Source organism: Micromesistius poutassou (assembly GCF_964030765.1).
Source record: "Micromesistius poutassou genome assembly, chromosome: 13".
Lineage (NCBI taxonomy): Eukaryota > Metazoa > Chordata > Actinopteri > Gadiformes > Gadidae > Micromesistius > Micromesistius poutassou.
The window spans coordinates 10437056-10465016 of record NC_140283.1 but is presented as its reverse complement, the minus strand read 5'-3'; the positions used below and the strand labels follow the sequence as shown (position 1 = coordinate 10465016).

The 27961-nt window shown below is 45.4% G+C and overlaps 1 protein-coding gene across 6 annotated transcripts; it reads right to left on the bottom strand.

The window, feature by feature from the left end:
* Window positions 1-6: 6 nt before the first annotated feature.
* Window positions 7-27961, bottom strand: LOC311357505 (serine/threonine-protein kinase WNK1-like). Of its 6 annotated transcripts, none has more exons than XM_084477471.1 (28): window positions 27798-27961; window positions 25158-26365; window positions 14958-15130; window positions 14550-14770; window positions 12851-13008; window positions 11947-12035; window positions 11635-11854; window positions 11313-11414; window positions 10862-11222; window positions 10635-10768; window positions 10384-10476; window positions 10149-10184; window positions 9387-9497; window positions 8735-8814; window positions 8472-8634; window positions 8240-8356; window positions 7724-7837; window positions 7581-7626; window positions 7033-7176; window positions 5937-6874; window positions 5773-5847; window positions 5549-5668; window positions 5055-5361; window positions 4111-4291; window positions 3790-3983; window positions 3398-3535; window positions 3030-3247; window positions 7-2907 (listed from the first exon to the last, which is right to left on the bottom strand). In XM_084477471.1, the coding sequence occupies exons 2-28, from the start codon at window positions 25896-25898 to the stop codon at window positions 2533-2535; spliced, it is 5649 nt and encodes a 1882-aa protein (XP_084333597.1). In that variant the 5' UTR covers window positions 25899-26365; window positions 27798-27961; the 3' UTR covers window positions 7-2532. The 6 variants fall into 6 exon arrangements, with proteins under 6 accessions (XP_084333597.1, XP_084333596.1, XP_084333598.1 ...); XM_084477470.1 differs by lacking the exon at window positions 27798-27961 and adding an exon at window positions 27325-27478; XM_084477472.1 differs by lacking the exon at window positions 27798-27961 and adding an exon at window positions 27325-27478 and having other exon boundaries at window positions 10384-10473.

Here is a 27961-nt window from a genome sequence, read left to right as displayed (position 1 = left end):
CAGTCCGAAGCTTTACATTTTTATTTGTACATTTTGTACAATGTGAAAAACATACACAAATCCAGAGAACACTGAGTCACAGGAAGATAGCAAAGAGGGGGACCGATATAAAGAGCACAACAGGATGCTTGTGAACATGTATTGGAACATGTATTGAGTATTTTCTGTAATATTGACAGTAGCTGTAACACATTAGTCAGGTGCTGTACAGTGGTTAAGTTGTGAGTTGGTTGTCCGTAGAATGAAACCTAATGGATCTAGCATGCAAGATTCATACTGACCAATAATTAAATATGCTGTGCTTGCGACTGGTCAATCGCTAAATGAAAATCAGTTCAGCGCTTTGTGTGTTCGTACAAATGAGGAAGGGGAGGAAAACAACACATGATCGCTAGATTCCATTATCAAAAAACATGGAGGTCAATAACACCCCTCAATAACATGCAAATGTTTTCCGTTATCCTCAGTCCCTATAAAACTTTAACCATTGCATATTCTGCATTGCAGCAACTTGTATTTTCTCTAGAGAAGTTAAAATAATAGTCCAATCTATAGGGAAGGGAAATGTTCACAATAAAGACAAATGGCACTCATGTAGCAGGAGAGAACAGAGAAGAAGCTCAACCGTGTTACCATATGGTTTCACTGCTCACCTCGGCTATGGAGATACTGTAATGGCTATGAATGATGTCACTGATACATAGCCAAAACACACACAAAAAAAATGAAAAGATATCAGGGAGGATTTCCCAAAAGTTCCCCAATACATGTGCTCGTTGTTCTGGACTACGGTCCTTAATCGCTCCGAACCTCTAAGACCTTTAACAATAAGGTATCATTTTAAGCCAAATAAACATGAATTGTTGTAGTATGCATTATAACCTTCAGTATGTTTTCTGCAGTACCGTGAAAGCTACATTATTACTCTATAGCTTGCTCAGGCCTGGGTGGATGTGGGACTTTTATTGTGAAGGACACAAGGCACTAATGTTCTGCAGGTTACTCGGAGAAGAGTATGCATGGCGGGGCCAGGTCGTAGTCAGTACATAACGGCTCTATGATGACAGCGTTACATGGAAACCATTTATCTCACGTTAATTATATATATTTATATATTTATGTACACAATATAGTAGAAAAGGACCGGTCAAAGATAAGAGCTTAATAAAACGCAGGGTACCTCCCATGTTATGTAGGATACCAATAATGACAACCCTGCAATTGCACTTTTATATTCCTTTAACTACATGTTGTTTAACAACCTTTAATAATAATTACAGTGAAACAACATCAAAATCTGATGGCTGAATACAGGTCCATAAAGAACACCTTGTTCGTCTCATTAAATATACATACATGTAAAAAAAACAGACACCAGCGAGACAGAGTGAGAGATTAAGAGTGACAACCCCAGAGTATTGTCATTTGAGTGGAGATGGCCAGAGAGTTTCATCCATGTTCTGACACGAGGGGATCAAGAGCGTCCTGGTGAAAGCGCCTCCTTGGAGATCTGCTCACCAACGCACCTGCAGCCCACTGAGTCATCACTACCCCGAAAACGAGCCACCGCTCAAAGCCAGACCCCCGGAGAGGAACCCAAAGGACGCTCTGCCCTGTGCATAAATGGTGCAACTAATGCATATGGATGAATGTACAGAGTGACAAACCTAAGCACAGAAGACACCCGACTTTCTCACAAAGACACAAACATCCTAAACAAGGGCGTTCGAACCCAGTGAAGAAACATCTATGTACAAGGTCTTTCCTTAGGCTAAGGCCTGGTGCTCTCGAGTGACACCCTCTTCTGGTGGCACTTATTACAGTCATCGCTCTCCCTCAACGCCTTCTCTTCAACCACCACCTGACACTTTCTCCTTAAAAAAAACATACCAGAGACATTCCTCCGCTGACCATCAACCGAGTCAACCCCCAACAACTTACTTCTACATTCATCCTCTCCAGCTGGTTCTCCTAGAGAGCCCAAACCCGCCTTCCAGAAGCTCACTTTAACCAGTACATCTCCAGTCAAGTGTGGGGCATTACATGTTACAGGTGTCCCACTCTCTAGAGTTCCCCTAGTTAAGCTTAGGGTTTTGATGTATACCGGACTCCCTCAACACCCCCCCCCCCCACTCACTGCTGCCTATTTTGACAGGAATAAATCACCTTGAATCAAGACCACTCACTTGACATCTTTGGCTGCTGTTGGTTATGCCCGAGTCCCGTCCAAGTCTGAACCAATTAAAATGCAGATTCCTCTCTTTCCGCAGCCAATGAAATGTGCGTTTGTGTGCGTGTGTTTGTGTGTGTGAGACTGCTGTGTTGTAAGTGAATATTGCACTCCCCTCCAACTGCCAGAAAGAAATCCCTCTGGCTGGCAGGCCACCACCAATACTAAAGAAAGAATAAAATTTAAATAAAACAATTAATATTTCAACCAGCTCACCAACACCCACATGGTGGTTCTTATCTTACGGCCGCTGGACTGGCTGTCCTGCCCCAGATCTCAGTCAGATTGGGGCACAGGCAGGGCTATGTGGGCCTCAGATTTGAAGCCCCGGTGGGGTTGACGGTTTTCTGTGGTGCGGGTGCGGGTCCCATGTTGTAGCCTTGCTGCAGGGCAGGTGGAGCGGTGGCGGGGGGCTGGTACTGACCCAGCGCCGGGCTGGGGTTCAGCATGCTGCCCTGGCAGGGGGCCGTGGGGCCCGCCCACTGAGCACCACTGTACGGGGCCGAGGGGTAGCCGAAGCCCTGCGACGCGGGGCCCAGGGAGCCCTTGCGCGGCCCCAAGGGGGCCGAGGGAATGGCCGGGTTAATGTGCGTGGTGGAGGAGGGGGCAGGGAGGGTGGGGCAGAGGTGACCCGGGGCAGAGAACTTGCGTCCCATGTTGGCCGGCGGCAGCATTATCTGCGGTGAGAGCAATGACAGAGATGATTACATTTGAGGGATTATTACGTCACAGCGGTGGATTAGATGAGCAATGGACTGTGAGCAGGTTCTGGAGGTGGGAGGCGGTACTGGAGGCTTACGTCAAGGCCCGTGCCTCCAGGCTTTGGGCCCCGCTTGCACTGAGAGAGGATGATGGCGTCTCTGGCCCAGTTGTCCACCAGCTGGTGCAGGTCGTCTGTGAAGGTGCCCTTGGACTTCTGGGCCGTTGGGGCGAGGCTGGGTCCGGCAGACGGGTAGTGGGAGTGACAGGACTTCTGGTGGTGGTTTGATCCACTGTCAGAACTGGTCCCACTCGCACCTGAGGACAGACACAAGACGGGTGAACGGGCTGGACCCATCGTATATAGCTCGTCAATGAGTTCGAAAATTATGACCCACATGTACATGTGACATCAGGAGTGTCAGTGGTAAGGAGCAGTCAGAGGTTGAGAGACAGGGCTATAGGTACCTGTGGAATGGGGGCTTAGGCTTGGCATGGACGGGGAGTACTTGAGCTGGTGCGGCGGCCCTTTCCCAGGCCTCTCAGATCCCCCTGTGGCAGGAGGGTACGTGGGCTTCTGGGGACAGTGGGCGGATGCCGGAGCTCCTGGAGACAAACAAGAACATCATGATATAAAATAGAGCTGCATGAAACACCATGGGGCAGGTTTTAACAAGTTGATCACTTGATCACTACGGGCCCAGTCCTACACTGGCTATGAAAGGCTTGATAACTACAGTAACTATCCAGTTATGAGAAGAACGTCAGAGGCCAGTTAAGCTTTTAAAGTAGTCCTTATAGATTGAACATGATGGTGATTGCCAACAGTATAGATGAGTCACATGGCTCAGCAGCCCTACCTGTGTGCACGGGGCTGGGCTGCCCACTGTTACGAGCAGACTTGTGACCTTTGCTCTTTGGCCTGCGGCGACCTCCAGCGATGGCAACGGCGGGGGACAGGGAGGCAGAGGGGGGAGGCTTACCCAAGCGGGTGAACAGGGCGTCTATCTCCTCCTTCTGCCGAGAGTTTAACACCTGGATCTCAACCATGTGTCTGACACAGGAGAATGGACTGGGGTTAGAATCTCTTTTTGAAGTACGTTTCAATTCAGTTTTATTGTGAAATAAATATACGTAAGTATAAGTATACATTCATCATGTGATTATAAGGAGTGACTCACTTCTCTCTGAGCCGGTTGACTTCCTTCTTGAAGCCCTCGTCCTCTGGATCCCCGTGGTCCTCATCGTCACTGCTGACGTAGTGCGGACATGAGTTCCCGGGGTAGGGGGTCTCTGACGAGGGGCCATTCTGCACACCTGACCCACATGAGGGCTTGGGGCCGTCCGTGGAGGCTGGGGTCACTGCAATAATACATTACAGACATTGTGTCAACTAGGGCAGAGACTTTTGGTTGGACAATTCTTATTGGTCAGGCAATCGCTGGTGTTACTTTCATAAAGAAAAAGGCTCTTATTAATCCATTGTTTTTGGGATGAAAGGGGCATATGCAGACCTGATCTATTTCATTTTACAGTGATAGGCTATATTGAGTGAGAAATAGCATTAAGGAATAACTTTTTGCAAATACATTGAAGCCATTTGGTATAATAATAAGATACACTGAAGATGAGACCTATGAAGAGGAACATGCGTACAACACAATGCTTTTGGCTTTGTTTTTAAATGCATACATTTTTGCACAGGCACATTAATTTACACATGCACAGCACGTGTATTACATATGGACGTACATTTGACATTTAGTGATTAAATTAGAATTGTAAGGGGGAGGCCAGCCAAAAATCAAAAAAACGCTTTACATTGAAGCTCTGCCGTAACCGTATCGGATTGGAGCGAGAGCAGCTCTGAAACCCACAGACTTCTTCTACACAACACTTAGGTGACATCCAGGCTACGAGGTAGAGTGCACTGTGGCCAATTTTGTTAATCTAGTAATAACGTGCAGACCCCCCAAACAACCAACTGAATTTCTACCTACACTTCAACCAATCAGTTGACCAGGATTCTCTTTGGTTGACTGCAGCCCTAGTGTCAATAGTGATGCACCTCTGGTTATTTACCTTCTTTCACCTGATGTTAAAACACAAACACACGCACACACACCTGTGACTGAGAAGCGGCCCACTTTGGAGCTGGCCGCAGGGCTGGTCTGCACCAGGGTGCTGGACACCTGGAAGCGGCCCACGGTGGTGGTGGTGGTGGAGGTGGAGGGGCGGGACGGGTCTGCAGGCCGACAGGAGCCCCGGTCCATAGAGTCTCCTCTCTGGACGCCCCGGGACAGAGGGGAGGAGCCGTGCACGGTGTTCTCTGGACTGGACAGGGAGGACGAGGAGGAGGACGAGCAGGAGGTAGAGGACGGAGTAACCGAGGAAGAGGAGACCGTGATGGAAGCTTCTGGAACGTCGCTGAGCTGGAGGACAACATGACATGAGCGATTACTGGAATACAGTCATACAGTTTAAAAGGAACGATAACGGACGTTATTTAATAGCCAGTATTACTAGAATATTGTCACAGGGCTACAGACTCCCACAACCCTCCCCAACCAATTCTACTGGAACACAAGTGTAGTGTTGCGATGAGAAGAATTTCCATACCTGGCCAGGTCCCACTGTGAACTCGCAGCGGGGGCCAGGAGCCGGGTTTCCTTCTGGAAACATCTCAGGGCTCAGAGCTCTCCTCAGCTGGGCCTCCAGATTAACCAGGGGCTGCTGGGACTGGGACACACCAAGGTACAGTGAGTTCAACAGCCACACTGCCTAATAATACTGCAGTAATATTAATACTTATGTTCATATTTAAGAGGCAATAGGGGCCCAACCTGTGCTGGCCCGGGGAACGGAGGTACAAACTCGGAGGGAGGAGTAACAGTTTGATCGAATCCCGTAGGAAGGGTCTAAAAAAGAAAGAACAAAAAACACGAATTAGGGTGAATGGAAAGCATGAACAGAAGATTTCTCTGAATAAAATAACAACTGAGCTCACCTGTGCTCTGGGCTTGGTTGGAGGGGTGTGGGCATGCTGGCCCTGTCCTGGGGTGGAGGTGGGGCCCAGGACAGTCTGGGATCCAGAGCTCAGGGGCAGGTTGGAGGGGGGCACCAGGGCAGCCCCGGGCGGAGGTGACGTGGTACCGGTGGGAGGAGAGGAAGTGCCGGTGTTGAATGCAGCGTCCACTGAGGAGCTGGCGGCAGAGCTCTGGTCTTTGAAGAGAGAGCGCAGTTTCTTATCCAGGGCTTGAATGTCATCCACCCCAGGGGCCTTGGCATCTGCCCCTTCCAGCTCTGCAGGTTGGGGCTGGCCCTGGCTGGGCAACGTGCTAGACTGGAGGGTCTGCGAGGGGGGAATGGATGCAGGTCCAATAGCAGCAGGCTGCTGCTGCTCTGATACAGCCACCGCTTCTACAGTGCTGAGGGTACTGCCAGCAGCAGAGGGTGCAGAGGCAGCTGTGCTGCCCAGCTGGGAGACGGGCGCTTGGGGGAGGGAGGCTTGCTGGGGCTGGTTGGACTGGTAACCAGATGGGGGAGAAGTAGTGGAGGAAGGGGGCGGGACGGTGACAGCGGGAGCAGGCTGGGAGGGGGGCGGTGGTTGGGAGGACTGGGCAGATGGAGGGGCATGGATGCCGGATGCAGCAGGGGACTGGGTTGGAACTGGGACGGGGTTGGGAGATACCCTTCCAGTTGAGGCTGGAGGAGAGACAGTGGTATCAGCAGGCAGGGAGCTGCTGGGGGCTGGAGCCTGCAGGGGAGCGGGGACGTTGGCGGGGGGGGGCTCAGTGTGGTGGTTGGAGGACACTTGGCTGGGGTCTGGCTCTGCAGCCGGATGGTGACGGTACCCCCCCCCATGGGCCTGCCTCAGCTCACTGAAGGCCTGCTGGAGTGTGCCAGACGGTGCAGACAGAGACAGGCCGATACTCCCGGGACCAGCTGGCAGGGGAGGAACAGTAGAAATCATGTATTAGTGATTTTATTTTAGAGCAATATGAGGCTGTAAAAGGACCTCACTAAAGAGACAGCGAGTTTCAGGAGAACATGAAAAAGGTCAACGTTCACCTAAAGAAAGTAGTCCCACTGATCAGTGTTACCTTGATCCCGCTTCTCTCCAGAGGAGACGAGGCCAGACTGGGCTCCAAAGAACTGCTCTCTGAGACGGGACTCCGGCACGGGGCTGACGATGAACCTGCGCCCCGCAGAGTGGACCACCTGGGACGCTGTGTTGGGGGATATTCCTGAGAGAGGACAGGGTGGAACACAAAGGGTAAGTGTTGGAGCTGAGCAAGATGGGAGGCATGTGGGCTAAACCAGGGTGTTTCCAGGAGACAGCTGGGTGTCCAGAAGAGTACTTCTGCTTCTTTGTGAACTTGTAATTATTACTTTATTCTTTTAATTATATAAGCCCTTTTTCCCTATATTTTATTATAATTCTTTAGTACATTAGGTTTTATGTAAACCTTCACACACACACACACCCACACCCATACCCACACACACACACACACACACACACACACACACACACGTCCTTCATTTGTTCTCTCCCTATGCCTAAGGTGAACGTGTCCCAAGTTCTGTAGGTTACAAATTGTGATCTTTTTATTGTAAGCCAAGAGGGGAGGTGTGCGTTGGTGTCTACCTGAGACCAGTGGCGTGGACTGAGGCTGCTGCTGCAGATCATTCATCTGTGGGTAAGAGGAAGTTTGGATGAAGACTAGCATGGAGAAACATCGACAGTCTTGCTATGACGGTTTTAACATTGGAACAGAAATGCGAACGTACCTGGTTGAAGCAGTCCTTTATGCCCTCTCCCTTCTCGTCCGCCATCTCTATGACCTCCCGGATCTGCTCGATGAAGGACTCCAGCTCGCTCTCCAGGATGAAATCACTCTGGACCTAATGACAGCTCTTTATTAGGGACGCCTTGATACAGTGGCCATAGTTTCACCAAAAATATAAATTGCTATTTTGCTATATTGATAGGGTTAGTTGACATGGCTGATAATGGTTTAATTGAAAATTTATATTCTTGAATAATGTGCTTGTCTATTAAAACTTATATATATTTTTGAATATACCCCATGTTGTCACTCGTATCCGTTGCTTATAAATATTGATAGGAACCTATGTGCATCCATCGTTTTAAGAGAGCACAAACCACAGAACACAACACCAGAAAGAAGCCAATGTAACAGCTTTGTAGCACAGAGAAGATCCAAGACATGTACAACGAGTACCACCAAATGACACTCCAAATGTCCCACACAGTACTGCTCTAGATCTGTGAACCAGACGCACCATGATGGAGGCAATCTCCTCCGGGTTGTCCCCATCCAGGTCAAATTTGAAAGTCACCATCTTCCTATTGTGCGTTTCCAGCTGGCACTCTGCCACTCTGTCTCCCATGTTGGAGATCTACAAAAAGAAAACATCAAGCGGGGGTTAAGAGCACGGCGGGGGGCGCTGAGTGACATCCAGAAAGGGAAACCATCTGGTGCTGCAGTGAAAGAACAAGAAGAAGGCCACTTACGTTGAGCACGTTGAGCTTGGCCTTGCAGAACTTCTCGTGGCGCGAGCGGCTCCGCACCGACCGGCGCTGATGGCGCTTGAGGGAGCGGCCCTCGTGGCGGCCTCCGGACGCGGGGCCGCCTTCGTTCCCGTCGCTGAGGCCAGACGCTGCGTCCGACAGGCAGCTGAAACACAAGCCCGGTGGACACTGTGAGCTATCCGCCAAGCCACGTCCTGGTCCTTTGTGATGGACCCCTTTGATTCTGTTCTTAGTTTGATGCTAACCTTTCCATGGAGGGTGCCACTAGCGCGGGCCCCGGTGTCTGATCCACTGGTGCAGATTGGTAAATAACACTGGTAGGGGCCTGAAAAATGGAGAACACACCGACTTACAACCAGCGTAGACCATGGAGCGAGCAGCGTAACACACAGGGTAGTAGTTGGGGTATTCAGACAATCAGAGGTAGTGAACAAATGGAAGATACTGGAATGGTAACACTCAGTTATTACTAAGCTATGAGAGGATGTCATGGCAGTTGATGACAGACACACACACACACACACACACACACACACACACACACACACACACACACACACACACACACACACACACACACACACACACACACACACACACACACACACACACACACACACACACACACACACACACACACCTGCAGAAGAGAAAGGCATGAGGCCTGATAGAGGAAGTACAGATGCTCAGCGTTGATTGGAGGAGACAGGATCGGACTTGGCTCATTGGCCCAACACTTAACAATTATGGCAGAAGGAGCAGCATGCGGAGTAGAGAGGAAAGATAAGAGAGGAAAGCCATGCAATGTAGAAATGAGTGCACATTACAGATCACATGCTCAGGTGTTCTCAATGGAGATATGTGTGCAAGTGAGAAAGTCTGCAGGGTGGGAGGTACCTGTTGGCCTGCCTGTGGCGGAGTGGAGCTGTGTGGGGCAGGACTGGCCTCAGGCTGGGCTGGCTGGACGGGTTGGGAGGGGGGAAGCGACACAGACTGCTGGCCGGACATCTGCAAAGACAAGAGGGAGCGGCGGAGAAAAGGGAAGAAAAACCCCATGAATATTCAAGCTACTTTAACAAAAGAGACATGGTTTGAATTCCAACTATTCCCCCATCGTTTGTTCAGGGATAGTCACATATTTGCCATGGTGTCTCACAAAAGCCCTGAAAATGTGCCATGTGACAGAGTTAACTGTGAGACAGAATTGCAAAGTTGAATAATTCACCTTCAAGGAGGCACTGTGCAAGATCAGTAGCCTCAAAGACTGATACCCTGGAAACGTTGGTTGGATGCATACATATACATATATGGCCCAAATTAAATGACCTAACACATATCAATAGATTTTCGTTGTTTAGTCTGCTCTGTGTAATGTTAAGTAGTGTTATTAGTAAATAACCAGCATACTGATGCTTCACTGAAGAGTCACACCTGGGAGGGGAGGGAAGGATATTGTTCAATCTATTGCTGTTTAACCTCGGTGTACTCTCCTATTAAAAGCTACAACACTGAAGAACGCTTCACTGTGCTTCTTCAATAGCATGACCAGAATTGCAAGTCAACGCCTTCTTTTGGAACCATAACTCCATGTTTGGCTTTAAGGAATGGGCCTGCTGAAGCATCCAGGAGAGGTTAAGAGATCGGGGGCAGTTTATCTACCTGAGGGGGGAGCGCGGTTGGGTAGTAACCTCCGTGCTATAAGAGACAAAACACAACACACCATAAGAATGACAAGCGCAGGGGGCAGAGGTGGAGAGAAAGAGAACACCTGAATGAAAGAGGGGAGAACCCAGTGGAGGGTCTCATGAGCAGTGTCTTTAGTCGTCTAAACGTGGGGAGACACACTAGAAGGTCCTAACCAGTGTCTGTAGGGAGAGATACTAGGAATTCCTACCTGTGTTGGGGTGGCCATCGCGGTGGAAAGGACACCAGGAGCTCCAGGGAGGACTGCGACTATCTGACCTCCTGGGACCTGGGGCTGGACCTGCTGTGATCCAGAGTACAGACTTGAGTCTCTGATTGTATTGATAATGATAGTAATTATGCAACTCAAGAGGCATCAACAAAGCGTTTTAAATTGAGTCCCAGCACTTGAACTAGCACAGCAATCTAAAACAGATGACTACAAGTAATTATCATTATCACCTGTTGATTCAATTGGTCCGTTTGTGGATACAGCAGCGGGGTTTGCTGCTGGTTTGGGAGGGAGTTGTATGACATCATAGGCTGGGCGTCTTGTTGGACGGAGGTCGTCCGGGGCCGGTCTCCCATTTGATTGGCTGAAGAGGTTAAGCGATAGGAAAAGGTTGCTTTATGATGGCTTACAGAATACCATCATCTTGTCGTTTCCAGAAGGAGGAGGGAACACAAACCTCCGACACTGGGCATGGGACGTTGTTGATTCTGATCCACCTCTGGCTCTTCGGACACAGACTGGCCTGGCGGGGCGACCTGGCCCTGTCCTGTAGACTGGGGGACGTACGGGACCACCTGTACTGCGCCAGGCAGTTGGGTTGGTTGAGGACTGACGTAGTTGGTGTTCTGCTGGAGGGGCTGCTGGCCGGGCTGTGGGGGCTGGATGTACGAGGCTGGCTGTGGGACGGACTGGGTGGAAGGCTGGGGGATCTCCGCAGGCTGGCTTAGCTGCTGCTGCTGCTGCTGCTGCTGTGGTGGTATCGAACCGGGCAGCTGCTGCTCCTCCGACAGCCTCCTCTTCTCCTGCTCCTGCCGCACCTTCAATGACAGTCAATTGCAAATGGGTAATTTCCTCTCCTTGGGAAGGCAACAGGGAGGAGTAAAACCGCATGATGAAGGACTACAGACCTGCAGCCTCTGCTCTCTCTTGCGACTGATCAGAGCCACTCTGTCCTTGATGGCCTTGGCCATGGTCTTATGGTCTCCTTCACACACGTAGCCCGACTCCACCTGGAGCGCAACACAAGGGTTACAACTTGGGTCAACATTGGGAGAAAGTGGAAGTGATTGAAAGTCTTTTAGAAATTCCTATATAGCTACAGCTACTTTATTCTTATCCCAGATCATATGATTATGTTTAATAAAAAAACAACAACAGAAAACCCATCCATCTTGTACACGTATGTACACGGTTATACCCGGGAGGTGTCATTAAGCAAGGTCAATTCACCATTTCCTGGGCCACGTCCTCGGGCACATCCTTGCTGAGGTCGAAGGAGAACTCGATGGCTTCATTGTCCTTGTACTTCCCCTTGAGCTTCTTCGAGTCCTCAATCCTCAGCCACAGTTTGATGGCCTCCATCTCCCCGTCTTCCTCCTCCGCCAGCTCCACCCTCACCCCTGTCTCCTCTTGGAAGAAGGCGTGGTTCAGAAGGTCCTTTATCGAATACCTAGGGGGAGCAGGATGACTGTGAGCAACAGTACTAGGTGGACTTTAACCAGGTCACAGCATTATGAATAGGGGTTGGCATCAATGAATAACCTCTCGTCCTTGTTCTGGCGAATGCATCCCTCAATGATCTCCTTCACCTCCGGGATGGCCACCTTGTCGAAGCTGGCTGGCTTCACCCCCTACAGGAAACACAGAACACCAAATGAGACTTGATCTCCGGACACCTCGTCCTCCATTTGGATACTTTACTCTGCAGTATAAGCCTGCTACTGTCTGTATCGAATAACCAAATCAGGCATTTTATTTTATAATGCTTATGCTAGTGGTATCGCCTCACATTGAAGAAAATGCTTTTCTGCTGCAATAAGATTGTTACATAATATAGTTGATGATCTAATCAAAACAATATACTGTAAAAAAAACAACTGGTGTTTGCAGTAATATGAGGTTACCAGGAAATACTGACTCTTAATAGATGGAATTTTTCAAAGACCCAAGTCTTAGTTAAACAAATACACAGATTAGAGTTAATATAAAATAGCTCAAGTGTTCAATTCAGGATTGATCCTATGCATCTAGCTTCGTTAGAGGAAGAAAGGTGTGAACATGGACGGCACACGCCCTAATCCATCCTCAATGACAGGTCTCACTTGACAAAAATTAAACATACAATTACGTTAAACGAGAATGACTGGGTATAGCTTCAAAGGCTAACGTAGTACACAGTTTAAAGTATGAAAGTGACAGGCAGTGACAAGGGGGTAGTAAACAGATTGAAAAGCTACACAGTGAGCCGGAATTAGTAGAGTTAAGTAGAGGAAGGCAGGGGACTGTAATTCTCAAACTACACCTACACATATTTATCTAATTTTATTCTGGTGAGGGAGAGGATGATGGTGGATGTGGGGGGGAGGGGTTAAATCTAGTCTCTAGTTAAAATGGTGGAGACAGGAAGCAAGGGACAGCTGGGCAGAGGGGTGGAGGGAAGACTTACGCTGGTGACTCTGCGGTAGATCTGTGCAGCGTTCTGGCACTCTGAGTACGGGTACTCGGAGGTGGCCATCTCCAGCATGCACATTCCAAAGGCATACACATCCACTGACTCGTCGTACTTCTCCTCATACATCTCAGGCGCCATGAACTCAGGGGTACCTTAAATCAAAACAACTATTCAGAACTCTTCCCCTGACTGACTGACTGACTGGGCCTCCCATGACCCACTGCTCCTCTGCTCCCCCAAACCCCCCCTGGGGGGTTGGGGCTGAGGAGGAAGAGTGGCCGGCCATGTCGCCATCCCCCGGAGAGTAGAGGACCTGCGAACGGAGAAGTGTGAGAGAGAGAAAAAGGACAGGAGAGGGGAAGGAGAGTATAAAAAAAAAATAAAAAGGGAGGGAAACAAAAAAGGAAGGGGAAACTGAGCTCAGTTAGACTGTGGAGAAAGACGCACGTGTTTGTCTGTATAAGACCCTGACAGTCTAAAGCATAAGCTAAGATTTTCATGTGAAGACGCTGGTGTACAGAACACAATCGAGAGCAAAATATTGAAGGAAAACCCCACATTTGTTCCAATAGATGCCAGTGATTTAAGGGGACAAACAAGACTAGCTATGGAAGTAACTTCAGTCAAGACCTTACCTCATAAGTTTTTAAACCGTACATTTCACCTACCTTTTAATGACGACTTACCGTCTTGTCCTTCACCTGGAGAAGAATTGCACAAAGGACAGGTCTGAGCGAAGCACATCCCATAGCTAGACCCTGTACTCAGTATGCCTCTGTACACCAGTCCTTAATAAACTAATGCTTTGAAATGTAGGTCTTACACAGAAAAACCAGTTCCTTTTTAAAGATTTTTTTTCTTTAAGTGAGGTGTGTCACAGCACACTGTTAAGACTTACCAGGCCCATTCAAGTGTATACTTACTCAAAGACAGCAGTACCCTATTCATTCCATACAGCAGAATGAGGCACAGCTGAAGCTAGAGCCTATAGTTTAAAAACATACCCAGGAACGTGAAAAAAAAAAGAGGCTGATAAAAGGACTGCTGGGGCATTCACTAGAGGAGGGACAAGATACACTCTTAATGCTGAATGTTTTTTTTTTTAAGTCTAACCAAAACCTGTTGAGGCAAACCCATGGAAAGAGATGTTAAAGATCATTGGCATTATTGTCAAACAGACCACATATTTCCAAACCACAGAACAAAGACCAGTCTAAGACGGAAGCCAAGGGCATACCTTTAGCCCTGGCCAGGACAGCCTGCAAGTACAAGGCATGACATTCGTATTAATCAGGTTTCTAGTCAACAGCAAGGAAAGAACACTGAGGCGCTACTTACTTTCAGTAGGTGCCTGGAAAAAAAATCCCTTTTTGAAGACACAGAGAACAGTAAGGTTCTGTCACAGTAACGTACTTGACTTGCTGTGAGAGTGGGGAGAGAGCAGGGCTTGTGTTATCTAGCCCAAGACATCCACAATACCTGGCCTCCATTTGAGCTGTGGTTTGAGAGTTAAGCTGAAACACTGTGGTCTGTTTTTCTTTTTTTCAAATCAACCACATTGTCAAAGAAACAAAAACAACCTCTCGCAATTCAAATGCAGTTGAACACACACATTTGAAAAACCCAACACAACAGTACCGCAGCCCTGGCCAGATCAGGGGTACGGGGGATAGCGGTGACTTTGAGGTCGTACCTATGACACTCTTGGCAAATGAGGCCCTCTTAAGCGTGGCAAGGCCCAGGTCTCCGATCTTCACAGATCCCGTGGGGCCCGTGATGAAGATGTTGTCGCACTTCAGGTCCCGGTGGATGATGGGAGGGGTCCGAGTGTGAAGGAAGTGTAGTCCCTTCAGGATCTGCCTGCACCAACTCCGCAGCACCTTGATCTTCATCACCTTGAACCGTTTCAGATATCTAGCGGCGATAAAGAGACCATAGGGGTTTAGAACAGAACTCTGAAAAAAAAACATTAACTGTAATAACAATACGATTTCAGGGTTCATCTCAAAATAGATGGACTAATGGCAACGAAAGCCATGAGATTTAGTGGGCCTTTTGGATGGCAAGTATCACGGTGTATGTGTTGCTACATAACACTCACGTTTTGAGTGTGCCAGAAGTCATGAGTTCCGTCACCAGTGCAATGCACTTCCTGCCTTTGGAGGGCCCCTCCCAGGAATCATAGAAGCGGACAATGTTGGGATGCTGCAGGCCCTTCAACATTCCAGCCTCTTCCTTGAAGCGCTGCCGCTCTGACTTCGACAGCTTGCGATCCTGCAAAGAAAGAATACAAAGGGAATACACCGTTAACAATGCTTACCGACCCAGCCGCCATGTAAAACTGCTAAACTATTGAGCCTTTACTATGCAAGACATGCGTCTTGTAGGTATGATTTAAAAGCCATAATTTGGGTGTAATTTGTTAGAAAAGCTATAACCAGCGTTGGCTGTTGGTGAGGGAAATGCTTGGTGAAATATCTGCTCTGAGCATAGGAGCAGGCAAAGTAAGCATGACACTGCTTGCTGTACACGTGACTTTATAGCTGACAAATAAATCAATCTTGCCTGCCAATTACAGGTGTGTGACAGTTAACGTCTCACTTTGTCAAAAGTTTTTAATAACATAGTCATATGTTAGTAGTCACATTTTTTGTCTTCCACTTTTTTGGACCACAATTAGCACCAAAATCATTGTTTAGTTATCATCCTTCATTGTCTACCAACCTCAATTGGAGATAGATTAAGCAAGTGCGCCCATACCTCATGATAACCTAACTAACCTAGTGGACCTGCTTAGAATAAGACAATGAACCTCCACTCCAGGTGGGCACAGATTCATTCCCACTTGGGAGACTTAAAACTCAATGTTGATTTTGAACAAAGTGAACTATTAAAGAACGGTTATTTTAGCAGCTAAACAGTTTTTGGCTAAAAATACAGTGTCTGAGTTGTCTCGTGCCAATTGTCTGTGAGGCCCACGTGAGCCTATGCACCAAACAGTTGAAAACAAAACAATGATGCTTACTAAACCTCATTACTTCCAACTAATGCTACAAGCTATGTAAGCATACGATAAGCATAAGCATATAGCAGAATTATCGGTTAGTTGAAAGTGCTCCCAGTTACAACAAAACTTAACAGCTCTGTCTTGCAGTTTCTCCAAGTGGTACAATGCACTAGTGAGTACCACATAATCTCAGTTGAGGAAAAAAGCAGAGGCTGATACTTCGGTAAAGCCTGGATTTATATGGCTAAAATACTAGAGCTTAGCATCATTGACAGCCTAGCTGTAGCAGAATTATTAATGTCATCCAATGATGCTGGTGTAGTAAACTACAACCAAAGGTTTTAGAGTAATGTTATAATGTCCACCAGCTTTGATAAATATGGTGTTTCCACACGTTTATGAATGATCACCAGCACTTCACGCACATCACAGCCAACCCTCATCTTCCAGAATAATACTGGAAACATTGACAATATACTACTGATTCAATAATACCTTTTTCAAATGTGTGTGGGGTAAAAACTATTATTTATTTTGTCTACAGGCAATCCGCTTGAGGGCACTTATTTATCACCATGGTTAAAAAACGAAATACCGCCACAGCCTAATGTACACATGCATTGCAAGGTAACTATTGACGCAGATGATGGAAAGAAATGTCTAGGAACCAAGCAGCAGTGAACAACAAGGTTTTGACATTAAAAATAGAAAGGTATTGAGGTCCACCTATCCTTGCATTAACATTGTTTAGAGCACAGGGTGGTGTGGTGTGAATAGGTCTGGGGTGAAGCAAGGGCCGTTTATCAAAGCAAGGGTCACAGTGTTGTTTCTGGCAAGTTACCGACTCAATGAAAAGGTCACAAGATGACATGAACTGAACAGAGAGTGAATGAATAATTTTAGATAAGTTTAGATAATTTAATACTTTTGTATAATATTACCAATTAAAAAAAAAAAAAAAAAAGGTGACGTTGTAGTTAAGGCGGCTGGCTTGTGTTGCTTAGGCAGCCGTCTAAGCTGTAAAGTGCTGTGAGAAACCCTGGATATAGATATGCAAGATGCAGCCCCCCCCCGCCCTGCATTTTTCCATTGCCAACCATCCCAAACCTAACCCTATTCAGATGTCAGATGTCATGCCAATGCCAGAGCTCATGCTAAGTCATGACAGACTTGGATTGAGTAAATACCAAGTATCGACACATTGTGAAGTGATGAATAATGCCCTAATCTAGAAAGAGACATGTGAACAAACGTTGTCACAGGGTTCAGAAACGAGTCATGGGGCGGTGTTGAAATGCTGATAGCGATGTGTGTCAATGGGGAATTTAAATGACACAATTGGGTCAAGAGCAGATGCACAAGTAATGACCAATAGCAAGAGCACCTGTCAGATGCCAGTCTGCCTATCGGCGCAAGCACAGATCTCATCTTGTCGGAAGCCTCAGCAGATTCCTGACTTGACTTACATTTATTTTGCAATGTGCTTTACTATGAAGAAGCCAAACCACAGCCGTCTGCCAAGCCCATAGAAACCCTACTCTGACTGAGGCATAGCAAGACACAAGCCTAGGGTTTTGCCTGGGCAACCCTCCAGGATCTCCAGGAAACTGGAACCATTGTTAGGGAAGTGAAGTATGCGTGAGGAATATTATCCATTTGAAATTGTTACTTAAAAAGTAACTAGAAGCCTAGTTGAGTGATTAAGTCAAAAAAATGCTTATAGTGTAAGTGAACCCTCTGTTTCAGCTTGAATTCAAACATACATTTTTTTATTGTGTTTTGGCAGTTGACAGTTCTAGGAACGAGGGGGCCTGATATCCTCATGGTTAAACCCATGCCAACTTTGTAAAACTAAGAATCAGTTTGAAGTATTAGAACTTATGACTAGCACTTAAGGGTTAGTCACGCTTGGCGCCAGGCCCCTGCAAACGAAGACCTGGTAGAACAAAGACACTTTGCTATCCTCCCTATGCTCCTTTTTGGACTCCTTTGGTTCCACTCCAGACCGGCGTGATCCTCTCCCCTGAGGATCTCTGCTCTACAAGCCTGCAGATTCAGACCGCCCCCTCCCTTGGCTGTTCGAATAACTGCAGGCTTGCAGAGCAGAGTTACGAGCAGCTGAGAGAAAATGGAAGAGACCAGACTGTCCTGATGATCTCTCTCACTACCTACACCTCTGACTGATTTTTCTGACCAAAATCAACTCCTCTGCCTCCAACCCAAGGAAACGGTTTTCCATGTTCACCTCCTCACCTTCTGTCCTCCCTCACAGCTAATTACTGTAACTAACTTGACCAAGAAGGTGAAGGAAATCTGCTCCTCTTTTACCCATGCAGCTAGCCTCCCTCCCCCTATAGACACCTCTGTTTTGACCCACTTTATTTCTCTCTCCTCTGAAGATGTCCACAGAATAGTTACATCTAACAACTCCACCTTGACCCGATCCCCTCCTCCCTCCTCTAGGCCGCCTCAAGCGACATCCTGCCATTCCTCACTACCCTCATCAACTCCTCCCTCACTTTAGGCCATATTCCAGCTTCCTTCAAGCCTTCTAGAATTAAGCCGCTCCTTAAGAAATAGACCCTGGACTCTGCTGACATCCGGAACTGTAGACCGGGATCCCTTTCATCCCTTTCTAAAAATTTGGAACATGCCATCACTAGCCAAACTCTGCGCTCTTGACACCAGTGTTGCATCAGTTTCTCCTGTCATTGCTACGCTGATGACACTCAACTATTCCGCTCCTCTGACATCACCATGATTGCAACACACATCTCAGAATGTCTGGCAGACATCAGCAATTGGATGACTGCCCATCACCTGAAGATTAAAGGAGAATTCCGGTATTTTGCCCTTTCTGGGTTGTCTAAGATGAAATAAAGTGGACACTGAAATGTTGATGATTGGTCCCGTCTCGGGTATTTGGCTCATTTTGAACAAAAATAACTTAAAACAACCCTAAACGTTTGTTTTCAGAAATGTTCAACTCAGAGTGGTTAGTGTTCGTTGATGTTCCAAATGAAGTATCGTAGCGAAATAGTTTGTTGTGTTTCATTTGGCATTTTGTAAATCCCATTGATTTATTGATTTTGTTGGAAGATGGAAAGGGGGGCTGTTCACGTTTTGTTGTAGTCTTTTCGCTTAGTTCTAGCCCTACTGTGACAGAGAACCGGGCCAATCGTCAAAATTTCAGTATCAACCACTCCATTTCATCCTAGACAACCAAGAAATGGGGCTCAAAGTACAAAATACTGGACTGAGCTCTTCCTTGTGCCAGGGAAAGAATGCCCTCACATGGACTTACTAGTCACTGTCGAGAAGGGATGATTTATTCAATACCCCCGACCGAGGGTTAGGATTACCGGACACCTATAGTATATCGCTATGGTGTGTGGCACATGTCATAAACAACATCATTATAACGCTCATACACAACAATGATACTAAAAAACTATCAAACGTACCGTGGGCCATACCAATGGCAATAACACGCCCTGCTCTTTCCTAGAGCTCTCAGCCCATCTCTCTCAGCTCTCTCTCTCTCAGCTCTCAACACATTTTTGAAGATCTCAAGGTGTTCGAATTCCCACTGAAACAGAGGGTTCTCTGGCTCTTTAAACTGTAACGGTATTATTAACTAGTCGTATCGGTACTCAGTATCGGCAGTTTCCCAAATAAAAGTACTTGTACTAAGAAAAAGTGGAATTTGTGCAACCCTACTGTCGAGGACATTGCGGTATCTGTTTTAAGTTTTCACGAGATGGAGTGAGACATTGAGGAGATCTTTAGGCAAGGCGACTTGGGCAATAAACAATGGCAGAGAGTGTGATCTGTATGATGAGAGATGAGTGCGAACAACTAGTGGTCTTCAGCTCTCTGACCAACTGACCTACTTTCCACAGATCCTCATTAATTTTCTTCTGCCCATGAGTGTGTTAATAGTCATGCAAAACATCCGCAGCAGCTCTGGGTCACGAGCCGTGTGCCTGAAAGGGCAAGGGCTGACAGTCACAAGCCATACACCCCCTTTCCGTTTCCCCTCCCCTACACTCCTCACTGTGGGGACTTTGAGCAGCTGTCGCACTGCCTTCCTGCTTCCCATTATGGTTAAAAAAAAAAAAATTAACTAGGTTATAACTTGCAGATTGGAAGATGGCATAAAAAATTAACAAGAGGCTTTATCTATGCGTCAATGAAACAGTTGCAGCTAACTCAACATCACTTTACAAATCACTACAGGGAGACAGCCAAGCAGAATCCTAAATAACATTTTCCATATTATTAAATTTAAATATATTAAAAAAACATAATATTGTAGTCTTAATAATGAACTTGGTGAACTTGAAATGGTTGTATTGAGAGGAGAGAACCATCTAATTACTTCCAACAAGTTATTGCAAAGGTAATGCTTACAGGTTAGCTTATCTTATAAAAAGGGATGTGGTTCAGATTGTTAGCGGTGCCTACCGCCTAGTATAACTATGCCCTTGGAGATAGAGTACGAACAGCATGTACAAGAGTTCAGTTCTGCCATCATACTAGGAACACGGGAACTTTCCTCTCATTAGGTGTTCGTAATGGAGCAGATTAGAGATAGGATAGCACACTCCTACACAGCACCATGGAGGCTATTATCAATGAGCCTGCAATTCAAGTGTTGTGGCCCCATTCCCCCCCTATTATTATTATCAATAGTCAATAATAACCTTTCCCGATCAGTCAAGTCCATTATTGTGAGTCAGTGTGTATAGCATTTAATACAAATACACATTTTACATTATAAAACATTGTGTGTGCGTGTGCGTGTGTGTATCCGGTGAACAGCAGGGATCCAGCCAGTGTTTGTTAGCTGGAAATTAGCCGCACCAAGGTTGATTTTTGACAGCTCTAGCCTGCAAATAAATCACGTTTAAACAATCAGGTATCTTTGTAGTGTCCAATACTCAACATGATCCCTGTACTTGTTGTAGGACATGTTGGCGGTAATAGCCAAGCCTATTTACGTTTCTCATGACACCGTCCATGGTGGTAAACTACAGCGACCTATAATCATGTTGCCAGCTATTAAATGTATTGATCAGTCTATGCTACAAATAAATGTTTACTTGCACTGCAGTACGTGAATATATATTGCATTTAATAACATGACGTGTGTGCAGTTGTATCACAACAGTTCCGTTTTAGATACAAGCCTTCTCTAAAAGAGTGAGCTTACATTTAGTTATCAAACAGGGAAACAATCTCAAAGACTAAAGCCTCTGTACCGATATATGTATGTATATATATGGTTTGGTTTTTATACCACCAAAACTGTAGGAGTAAATAACTACAATAATGTGGCTTTCTTTGCAACCACAGTAATGATATCTTAAAAATATATATCAAATCAGTATGATTGTCTTAGTGTAATTAACAAAAATAATTGCAATTTATTCATCATGTCAAATGTTTATTCAAGTTCGCAATTTGCGATGTCTGGGCAAGCTGTTCACATGTCAGAGTCTGTACTGTTTCTTAGTGTTTGTTTTATCCCTCCGCTCATTTCAGATGGACCACTACCTCAAAGAATGCCTCAAACTGAGTCATAGGGTGTAGGGAAGGTAATGGGACAGGGCTTGAGATAACTCAAACACATTCCATACCTGGTTTCATAAATCCTAAATATTTCTGAAAGGGCAGGAAATGAGTCACAGTAACTCTTGACAATACAAATGTTCAAGTAATAAGTTCAAGTAATGGTCATGACTGATGCATACCTCTTATCTTGGGGCATTCACAGTGCGTTGGCCTAGTTTTAAGTGGTTTTATACTCCATGGGAATGTAAAACGAGTTTAAGACTGTAGTCAGCAAAAGCATTTTATGGATTATGTCCTGATTTAGGACATGTTTTTAAAATGGTGAGGAGTATTTATCTTTCAGGACTCCTGAAAGAAAAACTCACCATTTTAAAAACAACTATAGTGAACTATAGTGCTGCAAAGAATCAAATTGAACCCATAGTCATTAGACTGTCACAAAGAATACAGAGAGGGCGAGCTTGGAAGGGGCGCATGCTGCTGCAAGGCAGAAATGGCCATAAATAACCAAGTGAATCTAAAAATGAACAGGGTGAGGAAGGTCTGCGATCATGCTTTGGGCGGCCTACGTCAGGGCCCTGTTGTGAGGATGATTGAATTAGAGACACTAGGCTTGAAAAGAACCAATACATTCTAATAAATATGGACGACTTAAATAAAATAACTTGAGATTCATCTAGATTTTTATAAGAAGAAGCTCTGCGTGAAATTCCAGTGGATTGAGATAACCGAGGTATGGCATTCAGGGAATGTAGTCAGTCGCTCGTACTGCCACAGCCTCCAAAGGATGCCTGTGGTTTCTCTATTCATCTTTCAACGCTGGTCGTCTGCCAATTTGAGAAGGAAGGGGGCTGGGCAGACTGAGAATTGGATATGACACGGTTTGTTAAGGATGGATGAACGAGAGGGAAAGGGGGAGGTCCTAAAATCCAACGTTCACTTCCTCTGCATGCTGACCTACTTACGGCTCAAACATGGCGGCTAAGCGATATATGAATCAAACAAATGGTTTTGCATGGTGAGGTAGAACAATGGATGCTTATGAATTCCAAGAACCAGTGGACATAAAGTACCCGCACTATGCCCTTTAAGATGGGGATTTTTATAATGCATCCTGGTAAACTTGCTTATATTGGCATAAATGCACTAGCTCCCTTGCTTCCACTTAACACTCCATTTAAAGCATACATAACTGTCAACAAGGCTGATTTACTTCTGCATCACCAACTGGGGCACAAACAAGAAAAGCAAATCCTACCACACCATATCAGCTTAACTGCTGTACTATTATTGCCAGGTAAGCTTTCAAATACAATACTTTATTTTGGTGTCTAATGGAATCCTTAGAATGTCACAAAGGTTATGTCCATTCATTCAATGTAACACCATTACGATATGCCCTATCAATGCTCGAGCATCATGGGCACAGGCATCTTGGTTGCAAGTGGAATACTCGCAAGAACATTTAGCTAACAAGCTAAAACTTGCAAGCTAATATTGTTCTTATATGAGGTAGGCTATGTGCTTTAAAATATACGACATGGATGCATAGTCGTAGTTAGTACAATACGATTATTTGACATGGACCAAATAAAAAGGAATTTGCTTTCATGCAGTTAAGCATTAGTCACTGTGGCCAAAGGAAATAATTCTGGAAAATAAGAGTTAGAGTTTCAACGTGCACTTTGTGCCCTTGGGAACTGGTTTAAAACCCATGTGACACCACTTCTTATCGTATTGACAGACGGGCAATACAAGTTTCCCTGGTCGGAGTTTGAAGATGTATGGAGGCAAATTCCTCTCCATTAACTTGTTAAATAAATAAAGGAAGTTTGCTCACCTAAAATGATCAAATAAACAGGTACGGAACAAAAGACTGCCAAAGGCACTATATGAATACATTTATGCAAACACTTTACAGATATCGTCCAATAAGATATTGCTGGCTGGAATACTAGATGCCGGTTGGACTGTTGCACCGGTTCAAGTGAAGTGTTGACAGGTGGTCAAGTTCAAACATGACTCAAGACAAGGAAACCAGACTTTTCAAAGATAAATAATCCAACCACTATGCAGTCATTCATCTAGCCTGCCTAGAATAATCGAAAGACAAATTTTAAATTAGATGACAAACCAGCTTTTTGATATGGTAAAATACCCCAAAAATATGCATATACTACCAGAATAGATAGCGAGCCGATTGAGAATAGGCAAAACCAAAAGAATATGGGGTTAAAATAAATAATTGTAAAAAAAAAAAAAAAGCAGGATTAGAAAAAAGGACGAATGCAGTGCTAAAAAGGGGAATATTATGTGGAAATATCAAGACGACTAGAGAAGAAACATGCCTTGGCAGGCCACTCTGCCACACTTTACTTCACACAGAGGATTAGAAATTCCTGGTTGTGAGGTTGACCCATTTTACATCCAGAGTAGACATGCATTGACTGAGTGAGCATGCTCCAGATCCTCTCCATGTGAGGGCTGAGGGGCCAGTTATAAACTCTAGTCCTGACATTGTCTGTGTGCCTCTCCAACTGCACTCTTAAGGCACTGCTGTGGGAGCTGTCTGTCAACTCACACAGGAAAAAGGGAAAATGCAAACACACCTTCTGTGAATGTCAAGTCAAATGCCACTGAAGGCAATGAAAACGTTTCAGAAAAGTTTCATAATTTAAAATGGTAAAATAAATAGCCACACATAAACAAGTTACACCTGCAATTTCTTGTTTCTGCTTTCAATATGGGAAATCATTAAAACAAGGTCAATATTTCCATAGCCCATTAATACCAGATCAATGAAGGCTGGGCCTTAAGAAAGCGAAGAGGCTTTAGCTTTTTGAACTATCATCCATTTAAATAAACAATAGACTTTAAAATGTTAACATAACTCCAGTAGGCCTCACATGCCCCAACTATAAACAGCTGCAGCTCTGTCATTAGATAAAGATTGTGCTAACAAAACCCACAAAGGATGTGTTTATTGGTGGTACTATAGACATCAATGGTGGAGAAAAATGACCAGGTAGATCCTTCTAAAATGCCTTTCTCAAACAGCAAATGGTCAACCGTTGGTCAACCGATGTTAAGGCATGAGATGGATGAAAATTGTGTGAAGTGCATAACATGACCTTCCGTGGGTGCAGCAAACTCTTAACCCGGCAACAATATGATGCAAAAGTGAAACAAAAAGAGGAAACGTCAGCCATGGACTTCTGCAGGGAAATTACGAGGCTACAGCTGAAGGAACGATCAGGATGGAAATTACTTTGGCACTTTTCCATCCAGCCAACGGCTAGTGCTAGGGTTCAAAATAATAATATCCCAATCATGGCTTTGAATAAATCAGCTATTGCTCAACATTTATCAATGCCTTCAATGTTCTATTTGGACTATCCGATTTTATGGTTGACTATATAAACTATACTTTAATGGCCATTTGATGGCTGTATGTATAGCTCATTTTACATCTAGGATTTAACATAAATCATCTATATAGCAGCAGTTTTGTAAAAATTGTATAAATCTAAAATGGGACAATTATAGATAATAATAACATCTGAAGTGTATACAACGTGTTCAAAATACATGTTGGCCTGTAAAGCCATAAATTAAATTATATTAAACAACAATAACTTCACGTTTGTTTGAAATAAAATGGAGAGATAAATGGTGTGTTTAGAACTATCTGTAATGATGCTCAGTGTATTGTCCTACCTGGAGCTCACACCATGCCACCTCCACTGTCGTCTCCGTGTCCAAACCCTTGTATACAGTCTTAAAGGAGCCGCGCCCAATCTCAATATCAAACTTTAGAAAACGGCCGTCTGGCGATGTGCCCACTGCTTTCGTCTCGGCCTCCTCTATGTCATCTTGTACTTTTTTCTCTGCTTCCCTCAGCACTGCTTCAGCTCTCGCCTTGGCTGATTCTTTAACTTCTTCCTCTGTGCCTGGCTCCTCTCCCTCACGATCCACCTTCAGCTCAGTCCTGTCCTCCACTTCACATCTACTTGGAGGTTCTGTGTTGATGGTGGGTATGCAGTGAACGGTTACCAGCACTTCTCCATCACAGAGGTCTTGTACAACCGTCTTCTCTGCCGCCAACACATTCACTTTCGCTTTCTCACCATCCCTTCCTCGTCCCTCGTGCTTAGCAGAGTCCTGGCTCCCGGCCAGCAGCACATCCACCTGGGGGGCGTGGGCCGAGGAGGCCAGGTGCCACTGTGGGACCTTGTTGGGCAGAGGAAGGTCCAAGGCTGTAGCATTGGAGTCGCTGATGACACTGCGGCGTAGGAACCGGTGCTCTTGGTTACAACGCTCCCGCTCCATAGTATGGTGGCGCCTCCTCACTTCTGTTGTCAGCCGATCGGCCACCATGGAATCAGACCCAGACCCAGTTCCCATCTTCTGGGGGGGAGCCAAGAACTTCACCATGTTGTCACCCGACTTCTCCGACATCCCACAGCAAGCGTGAGCGCGTACACTTGGCTGCGGAATTAACAAGACAGTTCCACTATCTCCATTCAGAAATCAATGAAGCGCTAGCAATTCCAGAAATTATATTAAAAAAAAAAAAAAAGAGCAGCAACAATGTGCCGCAACTCTTCTCGTCTTGTCTTCTTAATGCTTAAAGAGCATTGCTCTGTATGCAAGATAGAGATGCAAGGCTTTGGAGCGGCGGTGTTCTTTTATAAATAGAAAAAAATAGAACACCCTTATAAAAGCGAGAGTCCTGATGATGACACTTAAGTCTTTCTAAATCCACACCATCCATCCTGTGGGACAAGGGGACCGTTTTCTATTAAACATAAGGAATCACTTGAAAGCAGATAGAAAGTTGCAGCGCTTGCTCCAGCGGCCAAACTCCGCTGTATAGTCAACAGCTGACTGGTCGCACCCACTCGATTTGTTCCAGTCTGATATCCCTGCAAGAGAAAACAATAGATAGATATTATCTGCAACCTGAATGATAAAAATGGTTTAAACAGCAGTTTCTACAGTAATGTTTAGTATTCTATACACATACAATAATTTCCATGCCATAACGATTTAGTGTGCCTCAACAAGTAGAAGTCAAATACTGTCGTTCTACAGACATAGCACGGGGGAGGTTTACAATTAACATGCTCGAACATATCGTGTATATATATATATATATATATATATATATATGAATATCTTTAGTGAGTATACGTGGTCAATTTACATAAAGACTACAGCAATTGCAACAAATTGACTAAATACTCAAACGGATGTGTTTGAAACAAGTATAAAAGCAAGTTATACCACGCATTCCATGTGCAGCTCAACACTTAGTAACACTTATTGGGCGGCATGTACTCCATCCCTGGTTTGAGCCAATAGGTAACATTAAACAATTGATTAAGGGATTGATCAATATAACTGTTGATATTGAGAACAGTTTGAGTTTGGTAATAATACGCAACTACAACCTACAATCCTATATCAACTACTTTCTAATAAGTTATGGCTATAACTGTCACTGGCAAATAGTTAGGCTACGAAAAACCATAACGCATCTGGGTCACCGCGAAAGGTTCTGCTACAGGAAACCAAACTAAATAATAGAGAATAGAAGGAGCTTATTATTCAACCCAAGTGTGTCTGTGTAGTCAATTGTATGACCATAAGGTACATATTATGAACGAATTGAATAGCAACACCCTTGAATACAAAGCACGGAAGACCGATGGTTCTTTGTTAGCTTGCTGGTTTAACATAGCTAGCCACTGACGTTAGCCAATTGGCTAACGTAACTGGTTGACGCATCAGTTCTTGCCTTAACACTTTAATTCGTTGCGATTTAGAGAACATTGCTACATTTAATATATTTAACGATTCAATTGTAGACAACTCAGCTTACCCTCTCGATATCGAAATTCCATTCTCATAGGACCACAACCTTTACTGTTAACACAACCGGACACGTTCGTCTGGCATACCGGTTGGAATGCTACCAAACCGTGACAGAAGCAGTGCCACCGCTAGCAGGCTGTCTTACTAGCTAGCTGACTAGCCAGCATTAGCAAGGCGGGTCTTCCTCATGACCACCAAGATGGCCCAGATCTAGACCCGCCCCCCAGCCCCGTGATCACTGTATGCTGCTGAGTATTGTGCTTTTAGTCTTTTGACGTCAATCAAAAATAATTAGCTCACACTATTCACTAGATGCTACGTTATCACAATACGACTGTTAATATTAACTCCAGTTGGAATTTGAGCGTGTGTCGCAACACAACTAGTTTCTCACCGTTAGCGGACCACATATATAAAGCTAACATCTAGCGTCTACATGATGTAGCTGCAACAGCACCGGTTGTACGCGATGTGACTCACCTCAGTGTTGCACACTCGCGGCAAAATTGTTCCTTCGTACCAGCTCTGTCACCGTAAACTCCGAACACACAATGGCGATGTATAAAGCATACACATATACACGAGATAGACTAGGCCGTTTTAAAGATAATGAAACCCTTAATCACAATCCAAATTCGTCGAAG

What these genes read in the sequence shown, in the direction of transcription:
- LOC311357505 (XM_084477471.1), bottom strand. Translation starts at nt 25,898, where the DNA reads ATGTCGGAGAAGTCGGGTGACAACATGGTGAAGTTCTTGGCTCCCCCC. An exon ending in CGATGGCCACCCCAACACAG is followed by an intron (nt 10,185 to 10,383) that starts GTAGGAATTCCT and finishes TGTCTCTTATAG; the next exon opens with CACGGAGGTTACTACCCAAC. An exon ending in CCAAGCTCAACGTGCTCAAC is followed by an intron (nt 8,357 to 8,471) that starts GTAAGTGGCCTT and finishes TTCTTTTTGTAG; the next exon opens with ATCTCCAACATGGGAGACAG.